Source organism: Trachurus trachurus (genome assembly GCF_905171665.1).
Source record: "Trachurus trachurus genome assembly, chromosome: 15".
Taxonomy (NCBI): Eukaryota; Metazoa; Chordata; class Actinopteri; order Carangiformes; family Carangidae; genus Trachurus; species Trachurus trachurus.
The window spans coordinates 28,503,546-28,531,019 of NC_139906.1; the positions used below are offsets into that span (position 1 = coordinate 28,503,546).

Sequence of the window (27,474 nt, forward strand, 5' to 3'; positions counted from 1 at the left end):
TCAAAATAATGACAGCATACAAAAAACACAAATACACCGTTAAAAACTTCAATAATACATACATAATATCTAGGGGTGGGAGAAAAAATCGATTCACATAGATATCGCGATATCTTTTTGACGATTTTTAAATCCTTTTTCTTTTCAAAAATCGATTTTTTTTTTTTTATAATTTTTTTTTTTTTTGGGGGGGGGGGTTTAAATATTGTGCAATGCGCATTTATTAGCCTTTTTTACATACAGAGAGTGTTTTGAAAAGGGTTTAAGTTCACTTTATAATGGAGTATGTTAATTTATAGGCTCCTTTTGTGTGCAGATAAATGTTCAAAATGCAGACTAAAAATCGAGAGAATCGGCAATATCGTAGAATCGCAATTTAAATCGAATCGCCATCCAAAAAATCGTCAAAGAATCGAATCGGGAGAAAAGCATATCATCCCAGCCCTAATAATATCACTTAAAGCAGTGTTTCCGCTAGGATTTTTTAAGGAGTGGCGGTAGATTCATCCACATTAATATGAGACTCTTTTATAACCAAAAGCAAACTTCTTGGGGCCTCTTTAAATACATACGTATTTAAGAAGAAGTTTGCTTATATAAATAATCCAAAAATAATCTCCTATATAACTCAAAACAAAAAATTAAAAATCCAAGACTGCAAAAGTCATAACCTTGCTTTATAATTACATAAAAAGTCGTATTTGACCAGAAATGATCTAGTCTTTTTTTTTATCTTGCAGAGCAAAACTCAAGCACACACACAAGCAGCGCCAACTCAATAGAAAGCCTCAGTACACACACTGTTCATGACTGAACATGGTCACTGATCACTCCCAAACATCAACACAGTAGTTGTGTGGCCTTGTTGTGTTTAAAGTAGGACTGCACACGATGCAAAAAAAAAAAAAAAAATCTTTGTCAAAAACCTGCAGCTATGATTTGGATATTCCACTTTGATACTTTCCTATATGCTCAGGTAATTTCTTGTTTAAGTTGTCATATATTCATTTAAACAGGAGGAAGTGTTGGATGTTGTGTTTGATGAGCAGGAGTCAGAGGATGGAAACAGGAATCACTTATCATCCATCATCATCTTTTATCATTTTAGTCACCACAATAAAAATGTTATTTCCTTCAAGAAATCACGAAAACTATCTGTGATCAACAGATATGATGATGTGTCTAAACTTTCACAGGCGTGGGGCCAAAATAACAGACACACACACGCTGGGTAAAGGTGTGCGTGGAGCACTTGCAGTTGATTAATTATGGACCTGCTGTGCATGTCATTTATTTTCTGCCAGGCTGAACGCAGGCTTTGTGGGAGCTGTGTTGGTCAACCACCTGTTGACAGAGACTTTTATTGCCCTGCATGTGTTTAGCATCTGAGGAGGAAAAAAATTAAGAGTCCATTGTCAAGCCATGCATGTTCTAAGAGTGACTCACTGTGCATATTCCATGTTAAATGGCTTGTGTAAGCTGAAGCACTGCTTGTTTTTGCACCCTCCTGACTCTTCTATATTTGTTTGGAAATGATTCATTCATTTTCATTCTTTTCATTAATTTTCTATTTGTTACATGTGTAGCCGATGTCATAGGCCTATCTGGAGTGAGTGCACATCCGTTACACATGCATAGACATGTTCAATTTGTATACTACTGACAAAATAATGATAGCTTAGTTTGCACATATGGAAAGGAGCAGGATGAAGAAAATGTATTTGTCCTGCCCTTTAATCAATTCATTCTGATACTATAAATAGATGGTCTGCCAAATTACTTGAATATATATAAATATATAAAAGACCAAATAAAAAAGGAAAAACAAAACACAAACAACTCAATATGGCCATTGCCTTCCCATTAAAAAGAAAACAAAAAAAATCATACCTGCCTATTTCATATGATCTTATAATACTTTCTTTGTACCTTATTTTAAACACAACTCTTTATATCATCATGCAGAGCACTCCAACGTTTCACACCAGCCACTGAAAAACACTTTGGAGTTGTTCACTCAAATGATGATGGTGGTGGTATGATCAAATCAATCATGCTCCATCAATCTTGGAAACAGGACATTAAAGTGATCAACATCAGAAACATCTATCTACAGCAACAACAACAAAACCACGTTGAAAACCCAGCAGAGCTCTCATCATCATCATCATCACCAGCAGCAGCAGCAGCAGCTGTGCCTGCAGACAAAACTGATCATCTGTGTCCCATCACAACCATGTTTTATCATCAGCGGTGATTGTGACACTACAATAAACTCGCGTGCTTTTGTCGCTCCGTCATTCTAGATCGTTATGTATTGAAAACCCACAATTTCCACGTAGGTGCCTCTGTGTTTATAACACCTGACGTTTGATCCAATCAGCTAAAGCGTAAACAAAGATCACAAGTTAACATGATCACCAGTTAAACCAGCAGCTCACTGACACACACAAACACACACACACAGCTCCACTAGGGTCGAGCACCAAAACACCGCTACACATCTGTCACTCCAGCGGTGAACACACACATGTAACACACGGGGAAGGGGAAGAAGACCCGAAAAGCTGCATTAAAGACACGGGGGAAACTTTATTCCTCCAGCAGCAGCAGCAGCAGCAGTCCGCCGTGGGCTGCCTGCCTGCCTGCAGCAAGCATGCTAACAGCTAGCTGTAAAGCAACAGTCGCTAACGTTAGCAGCAGCTAACGGCAGCTCTCGCGGGCTCCGGGGTGGTGCTGTGCCGCGTGCCCTCCACCTGAGGACAGGTAGCAGCGGCCTGAGCCTGAGCCAGCTCCCCGCCAACCTCTCCTCCGCCCGCCGTGCTGCCACAGCCAGCCGCCTCGGTGCAGACGCCAGTCCCGTAGCCACCGGGATAAACGCTGCGGCTAGCTGCTGCTGGCGCTACCGCCACCGTTACTCCACCGGGGGCAGCTTCGGCCCCGACACGGTCATGTGGCCCCGTGTCAGTGGGGTTTAATACTCACCGGTGTCGGTGTTCGGCGGGCAGCGGTCCGGCCGGAGCCAGGGAGCAAACAACAAGTCTCTGTGTCTGGAGTTAAAAGTCAACTTCAGCGCGTCGCCGCTCACTCCGCCATCTTGGTTCTGCTGGAAAACCTGGACTCAACCAAGTCTGGCATACCGAGGGGGGTGGGCGGGGGGGCTGGTGGGTGAGGGGTTTAACGTGTAACCTAGACTAGACTATAGCGCAGGTCTGGACTGCCCCCAAGTTTGTTTCCACAGACCAAAGTCCAGCGGGTGGACAGACAGTCCACATCAAGGACGAGCAGAGATAGGGCTGCGAGTATTGACAAAACACAGTCAGTGTGTGTGTGTGTGTGTGTGTGTGTGTGTGTGTGTGTGTGTGTGTGTGTGTGTGTGTGTGTGTGTGTGTGAGAGAGAGAGAGAGAGAGAGAGAGAGATTTTACAGATGTTCAGTGCAAGGCAAAGTGTTATTAGGCTCCAGTGGCTCTATGAACACAGAGACCTGCTACCTGTGATTGCAGGTGTGTCGATGAGTCTGGTTCATCAGACAGAGACACTGAGCTGAAGCTTCCTCACTGCTCTGAGATCATTAAGGTGCTTGTCCTGAAAATATTTTTTATTCTTTAAAGCAGAAGTAAGCGTAATATTTGTGTTAATATAGGCTAAGTAGTTGTATCTTCCGACAGCAATCACTTATATGGAGTGTTTGGTCCAAAACACGGGTCTGTCAGTCACTCTGCTCTGCTGTAAGCCGAGGAGAAAACGTCTTGTATACTTCCTTGTATCCTACAAGCTTTATCCAATGAGGAAAGAGAACGGCATGAAGGGCTGTGTGTGCAGCCAAGGGATGCGGTGCGAATGTGGTGACGTAGGGACGAGGACCAATAGATCCATGACGAGGGTGGGGACTGCTAACTCCATCGGCTGACAAGAAGTTAGCCAAAACGACCGGATCGCTTACTTCTGCTTTAAGTTTTAATTTTAGCCTATCCCATGCCTCTCTATGGCAGAGGTGTCAAACTCACTTTAGTTCAGGGGCCACATAAAATGCAACTTGATCTCAAGTGGGCTGAAAAAGTCTAAACTTTTCTCTTTGTTTTTGTGCAAAGAAGTGCATTATTAAGATGTTTACATTAATCAGCTATCCTTTTACAAAACATATTAGGCTATGACCAACCAGACATTTCTTGAGAAAAATACATGCAGTTTCAAAAACATTATTCTATAACCTGAAATTCATCCCACAGGACAGACTGGACCCTCTGGCAGGCCAGTTTTGGCCCGCGGGCTGCATGTTTGACACCCCTGCTCTTTCATAATCCTTCAATTTGCCCTTATTTTTGTTAGACTATGTAAAGCCATAATAAAACATCCGCTATGAATGATGATGATGATTCGTTTCAGAAGCAATAAAACATGACTACTCAAATGGTTTATAGTCACTAAGTAAATATTAGCTGGTTATCTTTTAAACAGTTAATCATTAAGCTGTTATAACACATTTAATTAGATAACACATGTAATGCCATTATATTATTGGTCACTAACTGATAATTTATGTTTTACTTTATAATAAGGCTCCTTTACCAGTAAAAAAAAAAGAAAAGAAAAAGTAACTTATTAATAAGATTGCGTAACATCGTAATTGTTAACTGGGGGAAAGGATGTGATTCTGTAATACTATACATCTGCAGAATGTTGAAATAATAACCTCATTGGAAACCATTTAAAATCTTTCTTTTGTAATATATGTATTTCCATGATGCTATACACCAGTAACATCAAACTGACACTGAGGTATTTGGGATGGGGGGAGGTGGCGTGTTAAGGATTACTGGGTCCACTGGGCTCTTTGTGGAGGTGTGTCTCTGTCAGTCTAGGGGTCATTCAGGAAGGGTGGGGGCCCTTTTTTACTGTTTGTGTCCCCTCAGGCATCAGTCAATGCCCGAAGAAACACCAAAAACCAAATAAGGAGCTGGCTTTCTAAACCTGTTGCCCAATAAGCACACACCACAGTCAACCTACGGAAACATGAACACAATCTGTTAGTGGAAGTGTTTCTAACCAGATTGATGATGATCTTGAAACAACTTACTCACCTTTTCAACAACACTCACTCAGTCACGCTTCAGTTTAGAGACGATAAAAAATCTGATTCACAACCTGAACTGTGACAAAATGATGTTAGATCATGCTCCACTTATGTCAGAGCTGTCAACCACACAGCTTCCTGTCTTCATCACCAAACTCAAGCTCAAGTAAATATTAAAAATGATGTGGAGGAGATGAAAACATTTTTTGAATCTTAATCTTAATCTAATCTTTGTTGGATACATCTGTACAATCTCCACATATATTAGTGACATTTTTTTTATATACGTATATTACTATGCAATTCATACTTTCAAAATGATCCTTTAAGTCGGACATACTGTATTGACTGTATCTGTTATTACATTCTTTGTCCTTACAGTATAGAGCAGGTCCAGACTGCCTCTTTGTAATACTGATCACAGAGTGACATAATAATGATCATGATGACAATAATACTAATGATTGAAGCAGCATGTGTTGAGCATAAAAACTCTGCTTCCTCTAAAAACTGTATGTAAACAAGAGTTTTTTTTATCTGTTCATTTTAATACCAACAAAATATTATTAATCATAATCCATTTTCATTGGCTTCAGTTTCATGTGTGTCCCTCCCTCTGTCCGTCCCCTCACAGATGCTGCGCTCTGAGTGGGACGTCCTCCCCTCTGATCCCTCACACACCGCTTGGAGTTCAAATAAACATGTCCATGTGTATGTGTAGGTGAGTTTTAAAGACGTGGCTGTTCACCAGGAGGGGATGTTGGTGGGATCTATTCTCTTTGAAGGCTGACCATGGATACTGAAAGTCTGGATATTTCCTGATGTTGCAGCATCATGCCCCCCCCCCCCCCCCCCCCCCCCCGTGGAGAACGTCCACTTCCTTGGCAACGTCATCACACAGGACCTGAAGAAAGCTGTGGACGTTCTTCCTGCAGCAGTTTAATGGGTTCAACCTGCCAAGGACAGCGATGGACAACGTCTACAGAGTCCATCAGCAGCAGCAGCTGGTGCTGCTCTGCTGCCACAGCCAAGGACGAGCACACGGCCACACTGCAGCTCATCATTCACTCTGCCTCCACAACCTGTTCACCTCCAGGCCCCTGAGCCACACATTCCCTCACTCATTTTGCATAGTATAGATATTTATTGCACATATTTGTATTAAACTACAATTATATAATAATAATAATAATAATAATAATAATAATAATAATAATAATAATAATAATAATAATAATAATAATAATTAAAGGGATATTTCAACATTTAGCAAATTCATCTATTGCCATAATCCCTATCTTAGCAGTAGGTTTGTTACCTTTAGTTGTTGGTGCAAGCTGTTTTTAGATCGGCGGGGCAGAGATGCAAGTTGCTCAGCTAACCACTAACGCAGCAGAGGCTCATGGTATTTCTACCTTTCCATCATCAAACTAAATACACAATCCAACAACTCCAAAACACCCTCGTGGGCAAGTTGTGACCTGCACATTCACCACACTATGAGATAATAACATGTAATTATGTAACATTACGACACATGAAGAAAATACTCAGAACTACTTTTGGCTTTTCAAATCACTCTGAAAGCTCGGAAATACCACGCGCTGTGCAGAGCTTGCGTCTCTGCCCCGCTGATCTCAAAACAGCTTGCACCGACAATTAAAGGTAATGAACCCACTCCCAAAACTATAGGGATTATGTCAATAGGCGAAATTGCCAAAATGTTGAAATCTCCCTTTAAGATATAACCTGCCGTACTTGCTTGTTTTAGTTTAGTTTTCTTCGTATTATGTATTTGTTTCCCCTTTATTTAACCAGGTCAAAACTTGTTAAGATTTAAAAACCCCTTTTACAGGAAAAGATAGTCTTTACACAAACAACATAAGAATTATAAATTACAAATAGGGCAATTACAACTTACATAGGGAAATCACAATCACAAGAGTCGATGGATCTCCTTTCTCCATCCTTTAAAAATTGATCTGAATTGATTCAGTTTATTGTAATGCACCAAAACTGGATGGCCATTGTGTTTCTGTCATGTTTACAGTTGATCCACAGACAGTCAGAGCTCAGCTGTACATCAGTGGCTGTGCTGGTCACACCTCGGTCGTGGTCAAGGTGAAGGTCAAGGTCACATGTATTTATATGAAGCAATCAGAAGACACGCACATCCTACAAAAATAGAGTCCGCACACTAGAATTTGCTCCCAAATATTTAATGAATATCACCACATGTGACGTTTCGGGCCAAGGCCCTTCATCAGACAGTTTATTTATATGGCACCTTATAAACAACAACAAAAATACAATTTTAACAAAGACAAATACAAATACATTCCGCACACAAAACAAGTTTTGTCTCACACAAGTCCGAAAGCCTGCAAAAAACCTGTTTTCAGAGAATATGTAAAAATCTCTGTGGGCTGCAGCTGCAGCCGGTCGTCAGTCTGGGTCGTGTTAACTGGGTCAGATGATGTGTGAACTGATATTTTGAGCGAGGCTACTGAGGCTCTGGACTTCTGATCAAGTGAAGTCAAAGTGTGTCGGTCTGATGTGGTTCACTGTGTCCTGGATCTGCCTGCTGCAGCTGCCTGAGCTGAGGGAGTCTTCAATCACCTTGGTTTCCAAGGTGACTTCCACTTCTTGAACTGTGCGTTGTCACGAACAAGAATTAATCTGTAAAAGAATAAGAAAATAAATGTGGAAATGTAAAAATGAATAAATATATAGGCCTAAGCAAACAAAAAAAAAAAATGAAATAAAGAATAAAAAAACGTTCTACTTTCTGCTACTCACCAGGGCTGTTGCTAGCAATTCTGGGACCCCTGAAAAAACACTGAAGTGGGCCCCCTATGTATCTTCTAGTTTTTCTTTTCCTTTTGTTTTCAACCAGGGGTTTCTAAGTTAAAGCAGAAGTAAGCGGAATGTTTGTGTTAATATAAGTCTTAAATAGTTCTATCTTCCGACAGCAATCACTTATATAGAGTGTTTGGTCAGAAACACGGGTCTGTCAGTGACTCTGCTCTGGTCTGAGCCGAGGAGAAAACTTTCCTTGTATCCTACAACCTTTATCCAATGAGGAGAGAGAACGGCATAAAGGGGCGGTCCTCTCTGTGTGTGCAGCCAAGGGATGCGCGTGAATGTGGTGACGTAGGGACGAGGGCGGGGACTGCTAACTCCATCGGCTGACAGGAAGTTAGCCAAAACCACCGGATCCCTTACTTCTGCTTTAATCCTACTCGTTATGTATTATGAAACTTTTGGTTTTCTTGTTTCAAATGTCATGTGTGAAAACCTAGTGTAGCATTAGAGTAGGGTGAGCCTCCTGTATTGATTCAGTAAGGGACAGTGCATTTTATTTTTCAATACAGGACGATCTTGTTTTGGTGGGCTACTTGCTCCTGCATGGATTAAACCATTTTTTAAGCGATGGCAGGGGGTTATTGCTTGGAAAATAAAACATATTTCATAAATATTGCATGTTTTGTGGCTTTGTTTTGATGCTGATGCAGCATTAGTATGAGAAATATTTTGAATCATAGAAAGATTTGGCTACTGGGGGGTTTTGTGGGCCCCTAGAATTGTCACCACCTTTCTACTGTATGCAACGGCCCTGCTGCTCACCCTAAAAACACTTCAACACTGTCAAAGCTGAAATCAACTGCTCTATCCAGGCAGGACAGAACCGCCCACATCCGAATGATTGACAGCTCAGCTCCACAAGCGAAAGCAGCACATACAGTACACGCCGACTAACAACCTCCCACTGCACGTAAAGCTGTCAGGTTGTCACTGGAGTCGTGACCATGGAGGTTGTTCAGAGTGTCACCACCTGCTCATTTGACTCATTTGCACAGTGTGTCCACACAGAGCTGAGCTCAGGGCCACCGTCACGTGTCATGTATTGATAACGCAGAGCTCATAGACACCGCTCTGCCTTCATTCTATCTACTCATTCAGGTCTATGAAGCTTTGTGCTTTTATTCCATCATCACCAGGCCTTGATTTCTACTCATTTATATGATTTCTTATCTCTTTATTTACTTCTTTTCAGCAGTTTATCATTTCATCTTTACTATATTGCTGTCATCGTCTCTCTGTGCTCATGACAGGCAGAGCTGGAGGCGGATAGTTTTCAGGTTAGGATAGGGTCAGGGATGAAATGGTTAGATTTGTTTTTACTGAAAATGTTCTGTAACACTTTACTTGAATAGGTATTGATAAGATTGACATAAAACTGTCATAACCATGACATAACAGCTGTCATAAACATCAATGAATAGGCTACTTATGACAGCTGTTGTTAAGTGTCATTCAGTAAGTTATGTCACTTTTGATGCAAAGTTGACATTATTTGAGATGTCCTTGTTATGAGAACTTGACATAATTTTTAAAGTTTGGCAATTAGGTCTGCTATGACAGTTTAAATTGTCTCTATGTCAAGTTGTCAGAACAAAAACATCTCAAACAATGTCAACTTTGCATTAAAAGTGACATAACTTACCGAATGACACTTAACGACAGCTGTCATAAGTATTCATTGATGTTTATGACAGCTGTTATGTCAATCTTATGAATACCTATTCAAATGTTCATTATTTCTTTCTTTTCTTTTTTTAGAATATTTTATTTTTCAGTTTTCAATTCAACAAGATATACATGAAAACACAAATACACAACTCCAAACCCCTTCCCCAACCCACCCACAAACTGGAAAGAGAGAGGAGGAGAAAAAGGGTCAGGGTTAGGGTGGCAATGTGTCCATATATAATGTTCATTATTTCTTCAGGATTATCAAATGTTCTTGTTTGTTTATCAGAGACAAAATAAGGTTTTGCTTCTCACGTGTTTTGACAGTTGTCATCCGTCTTCATCAGAAGTGTCACCATGTGAGATGTTATCGGTTATTCAAATGGAAAGACTGCGCCTGCACAAAGCCAATGAACAGAACAGATCCTTCCTGGCCCAGTGTCAGGCCTGCCTGAACTTTTCACATGGTACTTGCTTTACTTTAACAACTGCAACTATGTTTTTTCTGTAAGTCTACTTATGTAAAATTACAACTGGCTGGTAGCCCCCTTTCTTTTCCTTTTTTCTTGTCCTCTGTTTTCTTTTATGTTTGACTGTTTCTCTGCTGTGGTATGTTTTGTACAGTTTTGTAAAGTTAAAGCAGAAGTAAGCGATCCGGTCGTTTTTCTGACTTCTTGTCAGCCGATGGAGTTAGCAGCCCCCGCCCTCGTCATGAATCTATTGGTCCTCGTCCCTACGTCACCACATTCACGCGCATCCCTGCATCCTCTGCACACACAGAGAGGACCGCCCCTTTATGCCGTTCTCTCTCCTCATTGGATAAAGCTTGTAGGATACAAGGAAATAAAATAAAAGTTTTCTCCTCGGCTTACAGCAGAGCAGAATGACTAGTGATTGCTGTCGGAAGATATAACTATTTAAGACTTATATTAACACAAATATTGCGCTTACTTCTGCTTTAAAAACTGTAAATAAAATATTTTAAAAAAGAAGAAAGTGAAGAAGACGTGACTTGTAACATGAAAAAGGAAAAAGAAACCCTTTGTTTGTCTGTGACAAACAAACAAGAAGATTTGGTCAGATTTTAGCAGCTAAGGTCAGATTCAGTACGACCTCTTAAAACTCTGTCCAGCTGTAACTCAAGCTTCAAACAGCCATGATAAGGTTCCACTGCACAGTGACTGTGGATGAACAGAGATGGGACAGGACAGGAGTGTGTGAGGAAGACGACCACGAGGACAGGGAATGTTGGACCTGTCTTTGAATTCAGCTTGTTCTCACTTCATGTCCTCTGATTTAATATTTTATTATTTTGTCTTTGTCAGTTCTATCATTATCTTCACTGTTTTTCTCTGTTCCTGAAATCTTTTTTATATTTTACCTCTGTGTGTGTGTGTGTGTGTGTGTGTGTGTGTGTGTGTGTGTATGTGTGTGTGTGAGAGAGAAAGAGACAGTGAGAGAGACAATCCACTGAACATCAAAAGTGTGAATTTGAATATATCATTATTGATATTTATTCAGGGCAGAGAGACAGGCCTGTCGGGCCTATTAACTATACAAATTATTATGCTGCATTATTAATACGCTTTTTTTTTGCTTATTTGTTTATTCTCTCATCTTCATATAACACCAGGGGAATCTGCTTCCACATCATCAGCAGCAAAGAATGTGAACTCGATCTGTGCCGACTGGGGGATGTGGGCTGGAAGCTCACGAAGGCAAACGGAAAAATGAGCGACTCCCGGTCTCCAGTCAGACACAGCTGCTTTCTGACTCCTCTCCCACTCTAACTGCATCTGACACGGCCTGGACCGAGAGCAGGAGCCATCTGAAGTCAACATGTTGTTTTATTGAGATATCAGGGTCATTATCCTGTGATGCAGTCGCTTGTTGGAATTCTCAGGACAACACAGGGGCAAAACATAAAAGATAAGGAAAGACATAGAACAGAATAGAATAGAATAAAGGTCCAGTGTGTAAAATGAGAGGAAAACAGTGACATCCAGCATTCCGATTCTATTATTTATCTATTAAATAATTCTATTGTTTATTTATGAACATGAAACTCTTGAAACTTGGTTGGCTGGTTGGATTTTCCATTCCGCACAAACATGGCGGTGCAAGATGGCGACACTCTCTAAGCAAGACTCTTGCTATCCACAAGTTTCCGAACGTCGTCATCTATGGTCAAAACCGGCTTCCGGTTTTGCCGGTTTGGTTACGTTTCCATGGTTTTCAGTCGTTGTCATAGTTGCGGTAAACGCATGGATCTATTAACGCTGGCTTTTAACACGGATGTCAATTTGTGTGATATCCACTGTTAAAAGCTGCTGTGATGATCCATGCGTTTTACAGATTTTCATTGAAAAAAAAAAAAAGGAATCCATGCATTTACCACGACTACCGAAACCATGGAAACGTAAACATAAAATTCCACCGGAAGAGCAAAACCGGCAAAACAGGCTACGTTTTTGACGTTCGGAAAAAGGTGGATATGTAGCTACATATAAAAGAAGAATTATCAGGCAAAAAAAAAACAAATGGATTTTATTTTATAGCGATCATACACTTATATATTCATTTACCTTGCCAAATATTAGACACTGGACCTTTAATCAAAGTGCACTGACTCACTCACTACTGCTCCTTTAAATTCAGATAATGTCTGTGTTTCTACTTTATTTTCCTTACGGTTACATTTAAAACAGGTATTTTTTTTCACCCTTGACATTTTACACACCTGTGTGAGAGGTATAACTACGGAAGCTGAGAAAGGCCATACTTACTGTATGAATATATTTTCTCCAGGTAACAAGATAATTAGGTAGCCTAGCATTTTCCAGATAAGTGATAATTGATCTCATTATGGTGATGACGAGATACTTGTTCCAGGCTAACTATATCAATAATGATGGGTAATTATGATATAATCATAACCACAATTAGGCTAATTATGATAACATTATTAAGGAATAATTATTCAGTTAGCTCAAAATTACAGATAAGAGATATTTTCTGAGAGAAAGAAAAGAAAAGTGTATGACCTTTCCGTATCCATGAAAGCTGAAGGGATGTTTTTAATTTCTTCCCTTCAGTTCATCCAAACACTTCATGTCCTGACAGGGCGATCATTAGTGTGATGGCTGACAAAGCTATCATTATCTCACTACTGTTGTGTATAAAGCAAACCTGGGTGTGAAAGTCAGGGACGTGAACCAGGCCTAGACAGGACCAGAACTGGACCAGGTCCTCCAGGCCTGGATCACTGCTTCACCTCCATGTACATGATGCTGAAATTCTACAGAATCAAATATGTGGAGCTGCAGACAAAGAAATTATTGATTTATATATATCCACCTTTTTCCGAACGTCAAAAACGTAGCCTGTTTTGCCGGTTTTGGAATGTTATGTTTACGTTTCCATGGTTTCAGTAGCCGCGGTAAATGCATGAATTTTTTTTTTTTTTTTTTTCCCAATGAAAATCTGTAAAACGCATGGATCATCACAGCAGCTTTTAACAGTGGATATCACACAAATTGACATCCGTGTTAAAAGCCAGCGTTAATAGATCCATGCGTTTACCGCAACTATGACAACGCCTGAAAACCATGGAAACGTAAACGTAAAATTCCACCAAACCGGCAAACCGGAAGCCAGTTTTGCCCATAGATGACGTTCGGAAACTTGTGGATATGTAAACATTGTTATTCTTCAAAACTGTGTCATGTCTGGATGAATAGAACGTATGTACGGGGGGCGTGTCAAATATTTTTTTTACATTCAAAAACTTTTTTTCTATGATTGAAAAACTTTTTTTTTTTGATTGAAGTGATTTTTTAAATTTGATTGAAGTGATTTTTTTTAAATTGAAATATTTATTTTGTTTGAAGCAACTTCTTTTCTGATTGAATTATAAAGACAAAATGTCCTACCCATAATATGTCCCAAACACAAAACATCATACTTCAATCAAAAAAGTTGCTTCAAACTAAAAAACCTTCACTTCCATCAAAGAAAATATTTTCAATCAAAGAAAAACAGTGTTCAAATGCATATGTTTTGAGTCTCAACTATATTTTTTGCATTCCAACACTTTTTTCTTTGATTGAAAAGGTTTTTTTTTTATTGAAGTGAAGGTTTTTTCTATTGAAAATATATTTTTTGATTGAAGCAACCTTTTTTTTGATTGAATAATAAAGACACAAATCTACCTTCCTATATATGTGTGGTGTCTGGGCTTTACTACTGTTTGATGATGTGATAAATGAGCCTGCTCCGCCCCCTGGTGGTCACTGCTGAGAGAATAAATCAAACCCGCCCCCCCTCACACCACACACATCAATCACAGCACGACTATGTTTTCAATGAACTTTATTAAGTAAACTCTACACTTTTTTAGTATTGCTTTTAATTTTTTTTTATTTATTCATTTCACTCTAAATTAGAACCTTTTGCAATCAGCACATATATAACTTTTCAATCAAGCTACACTTTTTTTTTCTTTCTTTTTTTTTTTTTTTTTTTTTGAGAAATACAAAAATATCACAGTACATTTTCTACTAAGTCATCTTCACCTGTGAGGTCCAGAGCCAATCAGAGAGGCGGGTTCAGAACCACAGCAGCTGCCACGACAGAGATGGAACAACAACATGTCTTAAAGTAACAGCACCACGGTCTAGGAGCCAACCACAACTGCAGGAAGAGGGGGGGTGGGGGGGTGGATGGGGTTAGGGTTGGTTGTGGGGGGGGGGGGCTCACTGACAGAGGTCACGCAGCTCAGTGAAGCTCAGTGAAGCAGGGCTCTCCACAGACAAACCACCTGGCTCTCATTTCAACAGCCACACAAACATTCAGCCGAGTGTGAACTGAGAATGAGACGCAGTCAGTGTTTTACTAGAGTGTGTGTGAGTATGTGTGTGTGTGTGTGTGTGACAGCCCCACGTGAAAAAGAAACCAACAGCTTAGACCTGAGCCGTGTTGTTTTTCTCTTTGTGGTTTGATGATAAACCACGGTGATAAACGGTGGAACCTGTTTTTTTTAAATGTCTTTACAGGAAGATAAACATGGAAAAGACGATGACGAGGAACTGGCTGATAAGTTTGGCTAATGCAGGTCTGGTTAACGTCACCTAGAGAGACAGAGAGCAGACACACGGCTGCTTCCCTGCACTGCTGGAGGGGGAAAAACATGTGGGACTGTCAACCACACCACACACTGATGCTGAAAGCTTAAAAACTGATGTTCATCCTAAATTTGTTGTTTTTTTTGTAGCTGAGATTGCATGGAGCTAATCCAATCTGATAAATTGGTAATTTGTCTAATGTTGAGACACATTTTGTGGTAAAATATAGTTAAAGGTATTGAAATATGAGATTGGAAAACAAGAAATGACTAATGAAGTAATGTTGCCTTTTGGAAAAAAAAAAGAAAAATAAAAGAACAGATGATCAAAGATGTAAAATGATGCTCAAACAGAGATCCAGATGTTGTGACGCTGAGCGTGAGTGGACTGGAGAAGCCCTTAGCGACCCCGCTCGGCCCAGTAGTGGTTAGTCGGCCTCAGGATTTGGTCTGGAGCCGTTCACTGTTCACTCCTCAAGACAGGCCGAAATGTAAATATGGATCCCACACAACAACAGCACCTTAAACACTCTCGTTCTCTTCCCATTTCTATCTGTTTACATGTCATATTCTATACAAAGTATCAAAAAAGATTAAACAAAATACTGAAAAATCCTCACCCGTACTGACAATATAATTTCTCCTATTAAACCTTTTTTTTTTGTGTTTGTTTTAATTCCTTTGTAAATCTTTTCTTTTCTCCTGCAAAGATTCAGATCCACAGTGACAGCAGCGGCCGCTCTGGACAGGAATGTTGCAGCGTGAAAATGACTCGCAACACATTCATCCGAAACAAAAACTAAACAAAAAAACTACTAAACACTGGAAATGAAGTGAGGATGGAGGGCGAGAGATCCCCATCGATATCTTCAGTCTAGGGGGGAAATGGAAGAGACGAGTTAGATGCGAGAAACGAAGGAGTACACTTTAATTCCACAGTTACACAAACAGGAACCATGATAAAACGAGAGTGAGGAGTCAGTCGAGAACAGGGGGAGGGAGGGGGGGCGGGTGACCCGGCTCCTCCTCCTCTGAGCTCCGGGGGAGGGGGGGGGTTTAACAAACACCCATAAAAAAAGGAAGTCTCTGTGGGTGGGGGGTCGGGAGCTGATTGTACTGCCTGTGTGCTGTGTTTGCTGAGTCCACACATCACAGGAACCAGACAGCGGAGACGAGGCCCGGCTCAGTGCAGTGGCAGTAGAGATGCTGGAGGCTGAGCAGGCGGCTGGGTGAAGGGGCTCCTCGGTGGCTCGGCCCCCCGGTGGATCAGAGAGGGAGGGGTGAGGGTGTGGGTGGGGGGCCGGGGGCCGGGGGCCGGGGGCCGCCGTCACTCAGTGTGCCCGCTCAGGGAGAGAAGGTGGCCATCTCCAGAGAAATGCGCTGCCACAGCTCCTTGGTCTGCTTGCCCCTCTTCAGGTTCTGCAGCACGTCGTTGAACTGCATCATGCCCACGGGGGTCAGGCAGAAGGCGCTCCGCGCGCTGCGGATGATGTTGACGAAGTCGTCGTAGTCGGCCGGCGTCAGGTGGATGAGCCGGTGGTGGATGTACTGCAGAGGGACAGAGAGGGGGGGAGGACACGTCAGCTTGTTTAGAGTCACACATAATTCTGTAAGTGGAAGAAATAAGAATTCATTCTTAGTAATGTTAAAGGGATAGTTCAAAATTTGGAAAATTGGCCCATTGCTATAATCCCTATAGTTCTAGGAGTAGGTTTGTTACCTTTAAAGGCCCCATGGCATGAAATATGTGATTTTAGTTATTTTTTCGTGCTTGGGCAGGTCTCTGGGCCACGTATATACTGCCCCATGCATCAAACTGGTCATAAACGGAGTAACGCACAGAGCCCATTTGTAGGAACTGTCTCTTTAAGACGAGCGGATAGCACTTCCTCCTTTGTGTGATGTCACACACAAGGTAACTCCGCCCACCACGACCATTTTTTTTTTTTTTTCTTCAATTTTTATGAATGCAGCTTAGGTTTCAGTTACTTGCCTGTGATTGGCCCGACCACACGCCACTCAAAAACAGTCAGCCAATCAGAGGAGAGGTTCTCATTCTCTCTTCTGATTGGCCAAATGACCTTTGCCTGCTAGAGCTCCAGAAAGAGGCAACAGAAAGGGGCAGTATAAACCATATTAAGCAGATCACAGGTACTCAGAACCAATAATACATCTTGTTAGGGATATCAGCAGGTAAATAAACCCAGAGAAGTGCACAGCATGAGGCTTTTAATGTTTAATTGTTCAATAATGTAAGACAGGAAACAAAGGAGCAGCATTAAGTTCAGGAAGTAGTGGAGCTGTGCATAGAGCCCATTGTCGGTGCAAGCTATTTTTAGAACGGCGGAGCAGATCCGCGAGCTGCTCAGAGCTACACTACGGAGGCTAATGGGATTTCTTGGTTTCCCTCATCAAACTCATCAAATATACAATCCAACAACTCCACAACGCTCTGGTGGACAAGTTGTGAGCTGCACATTCACCACGCTATGAGATAATAACACAACGTTACCAGACGGAGTTGTTTTAGAGGGAAATACAGAGACTGCTTGATGAAACCCCCGACGGGAACACGCATCAGTGGCTTTGCATGAATTTACCCGAAAACAACTGTCTGGTAATGTTCTGTTATTATCTCATAGCGTGGTGAATGTGCTTTAGGTTTTGCCAGTTCATGAAATCTGGTGCACGTCCAGTGTCTTTTCTTATTAAAAATAAATAGACTATATGAAAACAATAGGAAGTGAGAAAAAAAAATAGACGCACGAAAAACAACGAAATGGAAATGTGACCAAAGCTGGACACAGTTGTCCATAACTGCTCAGAAATCGAGTGCATTTAATTTTATATAAGTTATAAGCTTCAGAAAGCATCAAACTGAGAGACCTGTAGTTTTAAAGTAAAAACCGTCTATCAGACCGTCTTGGTGGCTTTAGTGTTAAGTCTCTGTTGAGTCTATTACTATTGTAACCATCCAGATCTGTGTCAAATAGCAGAAGCTTCTGGAATGAATCTCTGCTCATCTTCCTGATTGTTTTGTGGATTCTGATTGGTTGGTTGTGCTCGGTGACAGCAGGTTTTGAGAGCTCGGAGCTCTGTGCACCTGCTCCACTGTGGCTGAGGCCGTGTGGTACCTGCAGGTAGGCCTGTTGGCAGCGCTGGACCAGCTGGTGGAAAGCGGGCGTCCGCAGGTGAGCGTGGATGTGGGCGGGGTTGAGCCTCTGCAGAGCCTCCATGATGATCTCCTGCAGGACGAACGGACTGAGCACACCTTTAGCTGCTCCCACGCAGAACTGGTACACGTAGTTGACTCCTGACAGGACCGACACAGAGAGGAGGAGGAGGAGGAGGAGATACAGAGGAGATGAGGTGTCAGTGCAGATGTAAAGTGTGAAACACAGTCACACACACACCTCAGCACTGACCCAGGATGATCTGACAGACACACACTGTGGATGTGACACATGTACATGATGATATGTACACATCTGACAACATTATGGAGACAATCCACCTTCTTGTTTTGTAGAAACATCCATTTCATCAGTGTTGTCCTCCATCAGACAAAAACAATGTGCCTGTGATCTGAGCCTCTGTCTGCCTTTTGTTCAGTGTCTTCTTGTCATAATGACACTTATTAACTTTCCTCTCACATCAAAGCAAACTCACCTTTTTAGTATCTCCATCGTGTCTTTCTTTTGATTCATATAATTTTGTAAGCAATTTATTGCTCTCCTTTTATTCTGCTATTACTTTTTTTTCCTTCTTTCTTTCCAATAGCCTGATTTATTTCTGGTAATTCATTCTACCTCTACTTTTATTTCTGATCTCACTCACTTGCTGCTTTCTTTTCCTATAAAGCCTTTTGTGTTTCATAGTGCTACACAAATTTGATTGATTGATAAATTCTCCTTCTGTTCATTCACACTGCAGCTGTCTACACTTAAAGAAGAACTATTTAAGTTTTGCTAACCCTCCTCCCGACCATGTGCATTTGTTTACAACAAAGCCGCTGAGAAATCAATCAATAGACCGGTAGATAACGTTATATATCATATACGATGTTACAACGTGTATATATTTGTGTAGTTTAATCTGTCATAAACAAGAGATTATGGTTTACGGGGCACGTCTGTGGTGCCGTGCCGCAGAGACGAGAGCTGGGACAAAGGGGGCAGCGGTGCTGATCTTGCAAGGTTGGTTTTCAGCCAAGAGACGCAATAAGTGAAACGCCGTTGGAGGCAGAGAGGCTCCATTCTCCCTCGTAACAAGTAAAGTCATTTATTAAACCATCACAATTACTCCAAAGCTGTTTAAATAAGGTAAAAATGTAGCCGAGTTAAGATACAAAACCTGTATAGTTCCTCTTTAAGAGTGAGTCAGATACCTCAACCACTGATCAATCGCTTTACCAATCAACAACTTCCTGTATCAGCTCCTACTGTGCACTCGTGTGTGTGTGTGTGAGCTCACCCAGCCTGGCAGCCAGTCCCAGCAGCCATTTGACGTCCTCGGTGTAGGGGGGGCTCCTGGAGAAGTTGTTGGGGTGGTCGTTGTGAGCCCTCCTGCCTAGCATCTCTAACGCCAGCATGCCTTCACACAGAGATCACATGTCTGTTAACCCTCTGTACTACACTGTACATGCACATGTAGAACCTGTATTTCCTCAAATAGTGACCAGGGCCTTTATTAGTGACAGCGGCCTTTATTGGAAGCAGGCTTTTATTAGGGAGAGGCCTTTATTTCTATTTCCCTTTTCATATTTGCTTATATGTTAATATGAAGCCTCCTTATTTTCTGTTTTCCTTCATTTGTTCTGTCCAAGGCAGCGGATTTTTTGTTTGCCCAGCCTGTTTTTGCGGCCTACCTTTATTTGCTTGTGTAAACAACACCCTCTGTTGTTATAAGAGACTCAGTTCTTAATTGAATACTGGCTTATAGGGATGTCACAATTACTTGATTTCACAATTAATCACGGTATTAAACGCCACAATTAATTGATCGTAAAGATTCCTAAATACCGTTACTTTCCAAAAAAAGATTATGTATGAACCGTGCCGGCAGATGTGCTGCAAAGTAAAGGTAAATGTACAGATACTGGTCCATTTATCTAACGTAGCATGGAATTGGTAGGAATTTAAATGCTAGAGTGTCATTTGTAATAAAAAAAAAAGATTAAAATTAACTTAAACATTTGGTATCGATGACAATTATTGACTTGAATATTTCAAACACTTCTCCTGGTGGATTAATCATTATTATAGTCATATTGTAATAGATATTTGAAATATTTTATAATGAGTAATGTATATTTTAACTATATTTGATTTTACACATTAATAGTGTTGTGAAATGAATTAATGCATAATAATCGTGATATTCGTAATACCGTGATTATTTCTCTGACAATAATCGTATCAAAAAAAATCTATTATCGTGACATCCCTACTGAGTTATAATTGAGGAAATACACTATACACGTCAACCACAAACTCCTCACCAACTCTGTAGGCAGAGTGCAGGTAGTGCAGGCCCTGCTGGCTGATTGGCTGGCTGTGCTGCTCGTCCTCGACCGGGAAGGGCGTGCTGACCAGTGATCCGGGTTGGGAGGACAGTGAGGGTAGAGATGCTCCCTGGATGGCCTGGATGGTTGGACCTGCATGGACGCTGCCGACTGCCCGTCGCAAACAAACGACATGAAGGTCAGCACCGACTCGAAGTGTTGCTCTAATATTTACATTTAAACTCCACAGTGTCTGACCACTGACCTGCTACAGTGGTGCTGAGGGGCAGGCCCGTCTCAGCGTGGTAGGGGTGGACGGCGATCTGAGTCATGGACGGTACGGGGACGCCAGGGAAGGTCACAGCTGTGGCTGCCATGGGGGGCTGGGGGCCGGCGGCCACTGAGAACGGGTACTGGGCCCCTATGAAGGCCGGATGCATCCCCTGAGGAGGAACACACACATGCACGCACAAACACACACAGGCATATTTTATCAAATTCAAGTTCCAAACGGAATCATATACAGCCAGAGATTAAAACCATTGAATCAGTGCGTTTACATGGACTTGAGTATCCCGGTTATGATCTGTTTTTGTGTTTGTGCCTAAACATCATATCCTGATTTCAGAAACCCAGATCCACCAGTACCCCGGTTTTGAGAAACACGGTTTTGCTATCCGGAGAACTCTGAAAGGAAACGGAATACTATGGTATGTATACGCGTTATCCCGGTTTCTGATAGGTACAACTATCTTCGCAGGCGTGGGCAATGAAAAAAACACACGTCATGTGTCACACACACAGTCGACTAAAGGTGCTCTCCATTCAGAATGCATAAACTCCACTGACGCGATCCTGTATCACCATTCACGGCTGCATATTTTCATCCACCTCTCCCTCGAACTACAGGTGAGGACATCTGTTGCTCTCTTGCTAAATATAAAATGAATGAACCGTACTTGCAACGCGATCGGTGCAGTTTGTGTTAAATAAACATCACAGGCGTACATACAGACTGCAGAACATTTGATAGTAAGTACTTAAAGCTATCAAGAGAAATAAGTTGATTAAGTTTTAGACAGTTTTGTAAGTTATTCCACTTTTGAGTGGCATAGAATTGAAAGGCAGTCATTTATTATTATCATTATTATTATTATTATTATTATTATTATTACTACTATACTACTACTATTTATTATTCTACCTTAGTCACATAGCATATATACTATTATATTATATTGTATTATATGTTTTCATTACTCTGTCTTCTGTTTCCATAACCACTGTTACTGTTACTATTGCTAGCTAATTACTAAGAAGAAAGGAGGGTGAGGGTGAGTAGCCTATTAATGATTATAACTTTGCCTATCATTCTCAATATCATTGATGTTATTATTGATATATTACGACTGCTGTTATTGCTTCTACCAATATTAATACCACACACAGGCCCTGTCCCGGGTCCCAGCTATACTCTTTATAAGAAAGAGGAGGGAAAGGAAAAACACACAAAACAAACACACACACACCCCCGCCACAAAAAAGAAAAAAATTGAAAGGCAGTCTTCCCTAATTCTGTCCTGATACTAAGAGAACTACAAAGATAAACAGGTAAAATTTCAAGTAAGGTTTTGTAAATAAAAACAACCAACATCCAACCCTGTTATAAAGAACACAGTGATGGGTACGGAACACATCTCCTGTGATAAATTGAAGAGCAGAATGATAAAGTGCATCAAGGGGCTTCAATGTAGAGAGAGCAGCGTGCATGTAAATTACATCACCGTAATCGAGTGCTGATAGAAAAAGTGGCCTGAACAAGCAGTGATCAGACACCAGGATACTGGTGCTCATCATGTAAACAGGGATTAATAACCAGGTTTCTGTGTGTGCATGTAAACGCAGTATCCTGAAAATGATGATAAGTGGGATATTGACCGTAACCAGGATACTCAAGTCCATGTAAACGTACACATTGTCTAATTTAACTAACTAATCCACAGAAAAGAGTTCAACTTATTGATGAATCAGAAATTGATCAAATAGCCCACTGACTGTGTAGTGAGCTCCGACCTGTGGGTATGCAGCCCCAGACACAGGGAAGACAGTGGGGCGGGGGACGTGCTGCAGAGGGTGTCCCAGGTACTGGGGGGTGCAGACGGTGGGGAGGTGGGCCTGGATGGTGGTGTAGGGGTGCACACCATGGCTGTGGGGGTGGGCCATGGCCTGGCCCGGCATGGTGTGGGACTGGTAGATGGTGGAGCCCACCGAGATGACGGGCACCACGGCGGCGGCCGTCACCGAGGCCGTGACCGTGGCCACGCCCGTGGACTCCATCTGGGCCCCGCTGTCCAGGACGCCGCAGCTGGAGTCCGGGGGCCTCCTGCCCGAGCCTCCGTTGGCCCCGCAGCGCCCGGACGTCTCCCTCTGCTGGCCGGAGCCCCCGCCCACCGACTGCTCGTACAGCCAGTACCACTGGTGGGCCACCTCGAACAGGACCTCGGGGTACACGCCTCCGCCCTTGGCCGCCTCCTCCACGGCCATGCAGGCCTTCTCCAGCATCACGTTGTCCTGGAGGGGGACGGGGACGGGGACAGATGAGGACAGACAGGAAGTGAGGAAGTAGCAGGTTGCTATGAACTGAAAAACTTCTTTGTTAGTTAGTTTCAGTTTATTTCAGACATGTTAAAAGAAATAAAACATAATACAGTAATGGACAGACAAAACAAATAAAAACTTTGCAAAGACAACATATGAACAAAAAAATAAATAAATAATTGAAAATGAAGATAATTTCTTTTTTTTGTTTGTTTATTTTTTCATATCTGAAAAGGAGTGGGAAGAAGTAAAACTTATTTACTCCCACCCCTTATTCATAAATTATCTATCAAGCTTTCTTGTCATTATAATCTATACAATAAATTAATTCATGAGTTTATCTAGCTGGATTTATTCTAATATATTATCACTAATCTGTATCTCTCTAATATATAAGTATATACATAGTATATAGATTAATTCTAACATATTATCACTAATCTTTATCTCTCTATATAATCATATACATATACAGAGACAAACTGAAGGTAACACCAACAGAGCAACAAATAAACTAAGTGGGTAAATACCCAAATAAATAATAATAAGCACCTTGTGGTTGTCAAACACCCTCATTCCTGTACATATTGATAATCATTTCTTTGTACGTCTTTTTGAACTGGTTATGTTAATTGTGTTTTCAATTAAAAGGCAAAAGCCCCCCACTAAATAAATAAATAAATAAATAAAAGTGGGCATAATGTGTTAATTCCTGACAGCAGATATGTGATGTTTTGAGAGATAAAAACCATGCATATCGGTATCGTTCTTGGAATTTAAGTGTTGGACAGCATCGGCATATCGGATATCGGCAAAGAATTTCAATATCAGACATCCCTAATAATGTCTGATGTGTTCAGCAACATGTGGATCAGTCCTTCTCCCCTCTCCCACAGTACCTGCTCTTTGCACTGCACCAGGGCTCTCTGGATCTCGTTAGGATTCAGGGCGTGAGCGTGAGGCAGGCAGCTCAGGGCCAGCTCCGCCGCCGCCCGGACCATGTTGGGGTCCCTGGCCCGTGATGCTCGGTCCGCTAGCGACGCCACCTCTGGAGGGGTGAGGTGACCATCCCAGCACTCCACCAAAATGTTGAGGGCAGCGCTGCCGATCTCCATGGCCTGGCCTGAGAGGTGAAAACAAACCGGATTAAAAAAACCTGAGTCTGGACGTTTCAACTCTTATCTGTCCCTGTCTATCTTTTTCTCTTCTCTGCCGCCGCCACTTGTCCTCACCTGTGATCCAGGACACATGGGAGGAGTAGGTCCTGGACAGCCAGTTGGGCGAGACGAAGTTGTGGAGGCCGAGAGCGTACAGGCCGATCTCAAAGGCACACAGGTGCAGGTTTCTGTGGGGCCCCTGGTGGCCCCCGCTGGCTGAGGGCTGGGTGAAAATGGAGGTGGAGGAGTTCCCTCCCGCTTTGATGAGAACGGTCTTGGCCAGCTCAAAGTAAAAGTGGGCTGCTGCCTCTGACGGCTGGTTGGGCACGTGGGGGGCGTGGCACTCTGGACGTCGCCCCTTGTACCTGGACACAGGGAGAAGCGAATTAATAGAAATAAATCTGATTTTTAAATTGCAGAAAACAGAGCAGTTTTTGTTAAAGGTACATTGTGTAAGAATTCCTCCCATCTAGTGTTGTGGTTGTATATCACAAGCAACTCAGTCATATTTTTCATGCTGCATTCACATGAAATTGGGCAGACGGCAGACGGACAACAGCCGCTGCACGTAACGGCATAAACAAGCCTCTATGTAAACAAGTAGTCCGTCAGCACGAGGCAAAACAATACACATGACAATATGTTGTCATGGCGATTTCATATTGTTGACCTGACCCACATTTTACCAGCTTTCTCTGGACTTCTGTGACTAAAAAGACATCTGGTTTATTACCGACGGCCGTTTTTCCGACTGCACCTGAATGCAGCATTCACATGCAGTCCTCACAGTCCTCACTGCGTTACCACGGTGACTTTTCACAGACGCCACCTCAACCTGAGCCGACGGCTCCGGTGTCTCCAGTGAGTTTCCGTCGTTTCCAACTGAACGTAAAAACATGGCGACACCACATGGCAGCCAGCACCGAGCTTACCCGCTCCATGTAGATATGAATGATATGAACGGCTAATTCAGAGCTGAAAGGAAAACTTTAGTTTGTTGATGGGGGGGATTACTGATTAATGAAAAAGAGATTTTTGAACGAAATAATCGATTTTCGTGAACAGATAACAGGAGAACTTACACAATGTCCCTTTGATGTCCCATTTATAGTTTATTAGGGCCACGGGGCAAACGCACCGAGGCACTGGCCCCTACAGCTATGAAATAGCTGCAAATAGTCCAGGCAAAATAGCGTTTTACGACAGACTAATTGTCACAGAAGGTTTTTCACCATACATAATTTCTATGAGGTGTCTAGAACAACATACTAAAAGTCCTAAGAAATCCTAGTTGGGGGAATATGTTTAATTCGCATCATTATTTACTGTATAAGTCTATGGTGCTGACAACAATACACCCCAATGGGGCTATTTTTTTTCCTTTACTCCTATCACAATGAAACTTTACATGATGAAAGTATCCATGAAATGTAACATTTTTTGTATTACAAGTTTCTTTGAAAATTAATTTGAATATGCAAATGAGCCTTACACTAATCAAATATGCCCAAAATACACCCGAATAGGCTTCTTTTTTTCCTTTACTCCTACCACAATGAAACTTTACACAATGAAAATAGACATTAAAAGTAACATTTTTTATATTACAAGTTTCTTGGAAAATGAATTTGAATATGCAAATGAGCAATACACTAATGGAATATGCCCAAAATACACCCGAGTAGGCTTATTTTCTTCCTTTACTCCTACCACAGTCACACTTCACACAATAAAAGTATACATGAAAAGTAACATTTCTGTATTTCAAGTTTCTTGGAAAATCTATTTTAAATATGTAAATGAGCTCAAAACTAATTGACTTATGGCCAAGAAGCCATAAAGCCGCAAGCAGCGACAGGGGCCAAATAACTAACACATTCCATTCAATAAGTTAAAGTAACATTGCAGTTTTTTCGGCCTTAAAATAATGTTTCCAGACTCATTGCAATGGTTCCAACTTGAAACTTGAAATTCAGAAATGTTACTTTTCATGTATACTTTTATTGTGTGACGTGTGATTGTGGTAGGAGTAAAGGAAGAAAACAAGCCTATTCGGGTGTATTTTGGGCATATTCCATTAGTGTATTGCTCATTTGCATATTCAAATTCATTTTCCAAGAAACTTGTAATACAAAAAATGTTACTTTTAATGTCTACTTTCATTGTGCAATGTTTCATTGTGGTAGGAGTAAAGGAAAAAAAGAAGCCTATTCGGGTGTATTTTGGGCATATTTGATTAGTGTAAGGCTCATTTGCATATTCAAATTAATTTCCAAAGAAACTTGTAATATAAAAAATGTTACATTTCATGGATACTTTCATCATGTAAAGTTTCATTGTGATAGGAGTAAAGGAAAAAAATAGCTCCATTGGGGTGTATTGTTGTCGGCACCATAGACTTATACAGTAAATAATGATGCGAATTAAACATATTTCCCCAACTAGGATTTCTTAGGACTTTTAGTATGTTGTTCTAGACACCTCATAGAAATGATGTATGGTGAAAAACCTTCTGTGACAATTAGTTCTATATTTGGGTCCAAAATGAGCTAAATTGCCTGGACTAAAAGGTCAGTGCTCATGTGTCTGTCTGATTAGCTCTGTCTTGAACATGAGGTTGTGGGTTTGATTCCCATGTTGACAGAGATGGCAGCTCAGGCAGTAGCCCCCGTGGCCCTATCACAATTTCCCAGAGGAAATTTTCTAGTTATTATTATCACTGTGATTGTATTTGCTCTATAGAAGTCCCGACATGTTTTACCTGCTGGTGTCAGTGCTCTTGGCTCTGGCCCCGCCCCCTGCCCTGCGCGAGCCGCTGGAGGAGGAGGAGCCCAGTGAGTCTGATGACGAGCTGCTGATGCTGTCGCTGTCCTGGCCCCGCCCCCAAGACGTGGCCGCCCAGCTCCCCCTGAGCGGCCGGCGGCTCAGGGTGGGGGAGCTGTCCGATGTCGTTTCTGGAGCGCTGCTGTCGATACTCGCCATGCCTGTCCAGACACCAAGAACACCATGTCTCCCATCATTAACATGAGCCGATGTGATGTTACTGAGCAAAGACCGACATGAGATAATGTGGGCGAAGTGTGTACCTGTGTGTTTCTTCTTCTGCCTCACAGGTGAGCCCCAGCAGCGTTGGCTGTACCCACAGCGCGCCCCCAGAGCCAGTCGACTGGGCACCGTGGCCTCCAGCTTGTACGGAGCCGTTTCGTTCTGCTGGTCACTTGTTGATGGAGGTCCATCTGATACTGGGAGGACAGGAAACAAAGGACTATGTCTATCAAAGGACTCCATCCATGGTACCACAGAGTGACTCCCTAATACGACTGCATGACATTGGAAGAAACCTAACATTGCGATATACTGTATATTTTTCTGCAAAACTCCACTGGACACACTGGTTTGGGGCAAGAAATAATGCCAATGAGTCGGGCCACTTCAGGTCCGGGCTTCAACACCTGTGGGTTGGGCCGGGTTGGGTTTTAATTTTAA

General features: G+C 41.9%; 2 protein-coding genes across 3 annotated transcripts in view; both read right to left on the reverse strand.

The window, feature by feature from the left end:
* ndst2a (N-deacetylase/N-sulfotransferase (heparan glucosaminyl) 2a) overlaps nt 1–3,120 on the reverse strand; it is an 84,085-nt gene extending 80,965 nt beyond the window's left edge. The window contains exon 1 of the mRNA XM_083987962.1: nt 2,986–3,120. The gene's annotated coding sequence lies outside the window, so the exon portion shown is untranslated. The remainder of the gene's footprint in view (nt 1–2,985) is intronic.
* A 10,848-nt stretch (nt 3,121–13,968) lies between these two features.
* Nucleotides 13,969–27,474, reverse strand: part of zswim8 (zinc finger, SWIM-type containing 8) — a 54,657-nt gene continuing 41,151 nt past the window's right edge. Inside the window, exons 17-26 of one of the 2 annotated variants that reach the window (XM_083987957.1) lie at nt 27,075–27,230; nt 26,750–26,972; nt 24,064–24,353; nt 23,731–23,954; nt 22,307–22,804; nt 20,499–20,676; nt 20,231–20,404; nt 19,204–19,323; nt 17,865–18,043; nt 13,969–16,278 (exon numbers count right to left, since the gene is read on the reverse strand). In XM_083987957.1, coding sequence (XP_083844083.1) covers nt 16,075–16,278; nt 17,865–18,043; nt 19,204–19,323; nt 20,231–20,404; nt 20,499–20,676; nt 22,307–22,804; nt 23,731–23,954; nt 24,064–24,353; nt 26,750–26,972; nt 27,075–27,230 — 2,246 coding nt within the window. In that variant the 3' untranslated portion in view covers nt 13,969–16,074. Of the gene's footprint in view, nt 16,279–17,864; nt 18,044–19,203; nt 19,324–20,230; nt 20,405–20,498; nt 20,677–22,288; nt 22,805–23,730; nt 23,955–24,063; nt 24,354–26,749; nt 26,973–27,074; nt 27,231–27,474 lie in introns of both variants that reach the window. The other variant, XM_083987956.1, reaches the window with a different exon arrangement.